This window comes from Leptonychotes weddellii, chromosome 10 (genome assembly GCF_054177405.1).
Source record: "Leptonychotes weddellii isolate Sample4059 chromosome 10, ASM5417740v2, whole genome shotgun sequence".
Classification (NCBI taxonomy): Eukaryota; Metazoa; Chordata; class Mammalia; order Carnivora; family Phocidae; genus Leptonychotes; species Leptonychotes weddellii.
The window spans coordinates 106,486,041-106,492,905 of record NC_138378.1 but is presented as its reverse complement, the minus strand read 5'-3'; the positions used below and the strand labels follow the sequence as shown (position 1 = coordinate 106,492,905).

The 6,865-nt window shown below is 44.2% G+C and overlaps 1 protein-coding gene across 4 annotated transcripts in view; it reads left to right on the top strand.

Moving 5' to 3' along the window:
* The window catches only part of FKBP1B (FKBP prolyl isomerase 1B), an 11,578-nt gene extending 7,269 nt beyond the window's left edge, over positions 1-4,309 (top strand). For 2 of the 4 annotated variants that reach the window (XM_006744265.3, XM_081797121.1), the window contains 2 exons: positions 2,254-2,366; positions 3,457-4,065. In XM_006744265.3, coding sequence (XP_006744328.1) covers positions 2,254-2,366; positions 3,457-3,585 — 242 coding nt within the window. In that variant the 3' untranslated portion in view covers positions 3,586-4,065. Of the gene's footprint in view, positions 1-2,253; positions 2,367-3,411; positions 4,066-4,087 lie in introns of those variants that run through there. The other 2 variants (XM_081797119.1, XM_006744266.3) reach the window with 2 other exon arrangements.
* The last annotated feature ends 2,556 nt before the right edge of the window (positions 4,310-6,865 follow it).

Below are 6,865 nucleotides of genomic sequence, written 5' to 3'. Positions count from 1 at the left end.
GAAGTTCTTAATTTTAATGAAGTTCTACATATCGGTCTTTTCCTTTATAGTTAGTACTTTTGTGTTCAGTTCAGGAATCTTATTTATTTATTTATTATTTTCATAGTCCTCCTTCCCCCACTTTTGTGTTTTATTTATTTTTTTATTAACATATAATGTATTATTTGTTTCAGGGGGTACAGGTTTGTGATTCATCAGTCTTACACAATTCACAGTGCTCACCATAGCACATACCCTCCCCAGTGTCCATCACTCAGCCACCCCATCCCTCCCACCCCCCTCCACTCCAGCAATCCTCAGTTTGTTTCCTGAGATTAAGAGTCTCCTATGGTTTGTCTCCCCAGTTAAGAAAGCTTTGTCTGTCCCTAGGTCATGAAGATATTCTTGTTTGTTATCTTGTAGAAGCTTTATTATTTTATTTTTCATATTTAAGTTTGAGATTCATCTGGAATCGATTTTTATGTGTGCATAAGTTAAGGGTCAAGGTTCATTTTTTCTCCATAAAGATATGCAGTTGATCTAGCAACATTAATTTAAAAAAAATCATCCTTTATCTGTTGCATTGCCATGACACCTTTGTTGAATCAGGTAACCATATATATGTGGGTCTGTTTCTGGGCTGCATGGTTTTAACTGAACTTGTAGCAGTAGATGGTCTGAAGTACATGGTCTGAAGTATATTAAGTCATATGAAACCTGAAGAAATTGGGGGATGAGAAAGCCAGTCTTCAAAGGGAGTGTGTGTGTGCATATCCATATGTGTATTTGTCCAAGTATGTGTCTTTGTGAATGTATGTAGATTCATGGATCTAATTTCTTAGCATCTGTTTGACCATTAGGGTCTTTCTTCTGAATGTGTGTCCATAAGTGCCCAAGAGCACGCATGGGTATCTCTGAACATCTTAGCAACCTGTGTGTATGCATGAGTTTGTATCTGATCTCCTTAGTATCCATTTGTGTAGCCACAGGGTTTTCTCCTTTGCCTGATTTCGTACCCAGGGCAAGAGTCCATTTCATTCTACGCAGAAAGTAGGAAAATGAGACTGTGCCTCATATACATTTATACATTTGTAGGAATTAGGAAGTGGAGTCACAGATGCTCAGACACTAAGCCTGTCCAGACCTCCTATGTTAAACATGGCAAATCTGAGGCCATGACAAAGGAAGTGATTTGCCTAACTTTACACAGTGAGTTAGTGCCAGCATGAAGTCAGAATCCAGTCTCTGAACTTACAGGCCAGATCTTTCTCTGGTCTCAAATTGCCTTTTGTTGTGGTCTGTGGACTGCAGGAAGAAATCGTGGGAGAGCATCGTTTACAGAAGGTCTGATCTTCGAGCCAATCACCAGTACGAACTAAAAACAGAAAAACAGCTTTTGAGCCTTAGACAGCAGAAATGAGACAGTATTTGTACATCAGGGATGACAAGGCAACTACATCTGGAGGCTCAGGGATGCTCCAAACTGCTGGAGACAACATCGAGGTGTTCCGGGTTCAAACAGGCCCTTTTTATGGGGTCTGGAGGCCACCCTTGACTGGGTCACTTTGCTCAGTTCATTGCAGGAAGGGATGATATGGCCTTTGGGTTTTGCATGTTAGGGGAACCTTGTGAAAAGCAGGTAAGGATGCAACCTGAGGCAGAAACATCCTCGGGCTGAGGAAGTGGCACAGAAAAGGTTGGAAAGCGCAGAGGTATTTGAGAAGGGTGTGACCTGAATAGGACATTGGGGGAAGGAAAGGTAGGGGAGAGCAGAGAGAGGGTTATCAGGCAGGCAGTCTCCGGATCTTGAAGTGCCTGTGTGCAGTGCAGGCATTTAGATTCTGCCTCCGGGAGCTATTGACGTGTTTTAAGCAAGGGAGTAACATGATCAGATATATGTTTATAAAAGACAGTCACTCTGGAAGGTGTGTGGAGGCTGGAACGGAGGAGTGAGAGTGGAGTGGAAAGACCATTTAGAGGGTGTTCCCTACACAGGTGAGACATGATGGGGACATGGTGCAGACACGGGGTGGTGGCAGTAGAAATGGAGAAAGTAGGTAGATTGCAGAGATGAGTAGGACTTCATGATAGGCTGCATGTGGGGTAAGGCAGAGCAAAGTATCTGGGTTTCTTGCTTGGGTGACAGGACAAGTGGGGAGATTGGAAGAGGCGCAGGTTTGTGCAGAATAGGAATTCTATTTTAGACATGTGGCCCCAGACCTGGGAGTTAACTCATGACCGCCGCTCTTCTCCATCCTATTCTTGCTTTCACAGGAATGCTCCAAAATGGGAAGAAATTCGATTCGTCCAGAGACAGAAACAAACCTTTCAAGTTCAGAATTGGCAAACAGGAAGTCATCAAGGGTTTTGAAGAGGGTGCAGCCCAGGTAGGATGGGAATCCTCAGTAGGGGGGATTCAGGGAGTTGGAGCCTGGACTCAGTATGCTGCCTTGCCCTATCACAGACCTCCACGGCTTTGCCCCTGCCGCCAGGGACGCCATCCAGATTCCGCCCTTGGCTTTGTGCCCCCACCCCATCCCTCTCATTGCCAGCATGACTCCTTTAAGTCCCAGGGGGCTCTCATTCCAAGCACATCCCTCCGGGCTTGCTCAGAACTAGCTTCGGAGGCCTGTGAGCTACCAGCTGTCTGGGACTGAGGCAGCAGGAGAGTTGGGGGGTGAGGAGGCCAAGGTTTTTTTTGTTTGTTGTTTTTTTTTTAACTTAAAAATTTCAGACTTGCAAAAATATCACAGAAGTAATTCCCATGCATTCTTTGCCCAGCTTCCCCACGTGTGAACATTTTACATAACCATAGTACAATGATCAAATTACATGAGTTTGTGATCAATTACACACTAACACTGATACAGTACTATTAACCGATCCATTCAAATTTTTGAGTTGATTCTTCAAAATTTAAAAATCGATTTATTCAAATTTCACCTGTCCCACCAGTGCCAGGTGTTCTTGATGACTGCCGTGATGAGCCCCGGTTCATGCCCTTCTCTGTTGGTCTCTGAAGCCACACGATGCTCTGTTAGAGTAGGTCTCTCAGCCCTCCCCACCTTGCGGTGGCCTCTGATTACTTCACGTCTTTAATGTGCTCCTGTTACCTCCTTGAGTATGTACTTTACGTGCCCTACACCCTCTTTCGATTCTTTTGGAGGAGGGTGAGGAACAATTATGAACAATTCGAAGTGTTGGGGCCATGCACTAATTGAATAACCAGCAGTGGTTGCTGGATGAATGAATTTGGGACTACTTGGTAGAAGTTATTGCCCCACAGTGAAGCCTCTGTTAGTCTGAGACTGAATCTAAATTCTGCATCACTACAGTGTGCCACATAGAAAGTTCATCTCAGATCTTCAGAGTTACCTTGAGGATGGTGTGGGAAAATGCCATAGTTATCTTACTTTTTTCTTTTAAATCAAGCTGGGTCCTCTTTCTCCTCTCCCCATCTGCCCCCATCCCTGCTAGATGAGCTTGGGGCAGAGGGCGAAGCTGACCTGCACCCCCGATGTGGCGTATGGAGCCACGGGCCACCCTGGTGTCATCCCTCCCAATGCCACCCTCATCTTTGACGTGGAGCTGCTCAACTTAGAGTGAAGGCAGGAAGGAACTCGAGGGGGCTGGAGTTGGCTGCTGCTCGCCCTCCTAGCCTGCTCTGCCACTGGGACGGCTCCTCCTGCTTGGGGCTCTTGATCAGTGCGCTAACCTCACTGCCCCACAGCATTATCCATGCTCTGCCCAAGTTGTTCTGTATGTGTTCATCATCGTTCACGCGCATCTTTGCTTGAGGAAACTTCGGTTGCCGATCAAAACATTTCAGGTTGTGCATTTTGCGTGATGCATGTCGTAGCCATTTCTGACCACAGAATACAGATTTCTTGTTCGCACAATCTACACTGCCTTACTTAAGCCAGACCCACAAGGTGCTCAGACATGAAATGTACATGGTATACACAGAGGGACTTGAGCCAGTTACCTTTGCTGTCACTTTCTCTCTTAGAAATTCTGTTGGCTGCTGACTTACACAATGTCCTCTTTGGAAATGATATGTAAAATAAAGGCTCTGTGCTTGACAAATTCCTGTCCATCCTTATTGTAGGAAGGAAGTGCTTTAAGGACTACATAAGCCAGTTGCCCTTGGGAATGAGTGGAAAGGAGCCTTCCAAGTAGCCAGAAATGATAATAAACATAATAGCTATGATGTGAGTTTTGTACATGCTGGGCCTTGTTCTATATATATATATATATGTATTTTTTTTTTTTTAAAGATTGTATTTATTTGAGAGAGAGAGACTGAGAGAGAGCACATGAGAGGGGGGAGGGTCGGGAGGGTCAGAGGAAGAAGCAGACTCCCTGCCGAGCAGGGAGCCCGATGCGGGACTCGATCCAGGGACTCCAGGATCATGACCTGAGCCGAAGGCAGTCGCTTAACCAACTGAGCCACCCAGGCGCCCCTTGTTCTATATATTTTTAAATAAAATTGCCACCAACCCTCTAAGCATCCCTGCCAGGTAGGTATTAACTTGCCACTCGCCTCACAGGCTCAGAATTCTTCTCTGAATAACTGAAGGAATATACTGTGTTCAAACCCCATAGCCTAGCAATCCAACATAGGATTTGAGCACTTATGTGACCTTGCAATCTCTGTGTTTGGACTTAGAGGAACGAGTTCCCCTCACCCAGAGGGACAAGAACACCGTGCCTGAACAAAGGAAGGTGTGTTAGGTCTTGGAGCCATACACTAACTCACACTGGGAAGTTACTTTTGAAAGAATGTGTGGTTCTGAGGTTGTTTTTGTGTTTACTGCTTAGTTTCATCTAGTTTTGCTCTTACATTGGGGTATTATTTCTGAGAAGGTATGATTCTGAACTTGTTTCCATATACACTGCTTATTTTCATCTATATTTACTGTAACTTATGGGAATTCCCAGTTAGGTTTTATAATCAGCCCACTTACTGGTGTGGGTTGTGTGTTTGTGAAAGGAGCCTGGGGCAATGTGGCTAAATTTTTTCTTTTGACATAGGTGAGGAAAGTTCTTAGCCATAGTCAGGGTTATTCTGTCAGTAAGGACTTGGGATTAAGATTGAGGAGAGGCTGGTGGGTTAGTACTTAGTTTCCCGCATAGATTCACTGATACATGTCACATAATGTCATACATATGATACGGGTCCACCTCATCTTGGCTGCTTCATCTACCCTTTTTGTCTCCAGGAAGCCCTGGCTGTATTCCTCTGCTGAGGATCGAGGAGTTAAGAGGTAGTGCTTTAAGATGGAGGAAAAGAAATGAGAAAGGGGGTGCTTTGCTTTTAATCACCCAATCCCTGGTCTCACTTATGTTGTGGGAGCAGACCAGCCAGAGGGTGCTGCACTCATTCCTTTCTGGGTTTTTTCCTTCAGAATGTCTTAGTTCCCAGCTTTTTCTGTGACACAAATGGTCCGATAATTTCTCAGAACTTTGCCTGTATAAGAGACAGACTCTTGTTTTCTGCTGTGACACCAATAGGATAAAGTTAAAAATGGCATCAAGGACCACTTCAGGTGTCCACTGTGGAACTGAAAAAAGATCTTAGTGTAGAGTATTCATAGGCTTGGTGGTCATGGGAGACACCTACTAAAAGAACCAAAACAAACAAATGCAAATAACTACTGACTAGCACCTGGAAAGGATATGCTAGGCTTTGCAGGCCCTGCTTTACTGGCGCTCTTACAAGATGATGCAGAAAATTATGAGACAGTATGCTAACAAGTTTGGACATTGTCCTGTGAGAGCCACCGAGTTGTTAAGGAGAGTGGTAATGAGATCTATGTCATATCAGTCATTTTCAAATGTCCAGTCTACTCATACAAAATCTTAGAAACTCAAAATTTAACCTAGGTGAATGTAAAGCCGCTCTGGCACATGTCCATACACATTCATGTGCGTGAACACAATCATCCCTTGTACTCTTAAAAGCAGAGTGAAAAATAGCCTTAGATGCTTGGTGTAGAAGACTGATTAAAAGTATATCCTCGGGCGCCTGGGTGGCTCAGTTGGTTAAGCGACTGCCTTCGGCTCAGGTCATGATCCTGGAGTCCCTGGATCGAGTCCCGCATCGGGCTCCCTGCTCGGCAGGCAGTCTGCTTCTCCCTCTGACCCTCCTCCCTCTCATGCTCTCTGTCTCTCATTGTCTCTCTCACAAATAAATAAAATCTAAAAAAAAAAAAAAAAGTATATCCTCAGCATCTTAGCACACACAGACCTGGCACAGAGTAGGTACTCAATATTTATCTACAGAATTCAAGTTCTTTTAACTGGGACAGGCCAAAAAATTGCCAAATAACTGGAATTTTTGAAGATTTTATTTTTAAGTAATTTCTACACCCAACGCGGGGCTCAAAATTATGACCCTGAGATCAAGAGTTGCATGCTCTACTGACTGAGCCAGCCAGGCGCCCCACAATTGGAATTTTTAATTTTTAAAATTCTTTTCAAGATTTATTTATTTGAGAGAGAGTACAGGGGGAAGGGGCAGAGGGAGAGGAAAAGAAACTTAAGCAGACTCTACATTAAGCCAGCACGTGGCTTAATCTCACGTTGAGATCATGACCTGAATTGAAACCAAGAGTTGGACACCCAGCCGACTGCGCCACCGAGGCGCCATAGACAATTGGAATTTTTAAAACTCTTAGCCTTAGGTCTTGAAATTCAGCTAACAGATGTACTAATCCAAATGATGGGACTGGCCATAATGGTCAATAGAAGCAATTTCCCCTTGTTAATAACTTAAAAAAAAAAAACTGCAGTAGAGCAAAGCCAGTCCGCCACTTAGACAAAGCACGCTCAAAGTCTGTTTTCCCCTTACAAGAAAGTCTTTTAGACAATTATTTTTACGTTG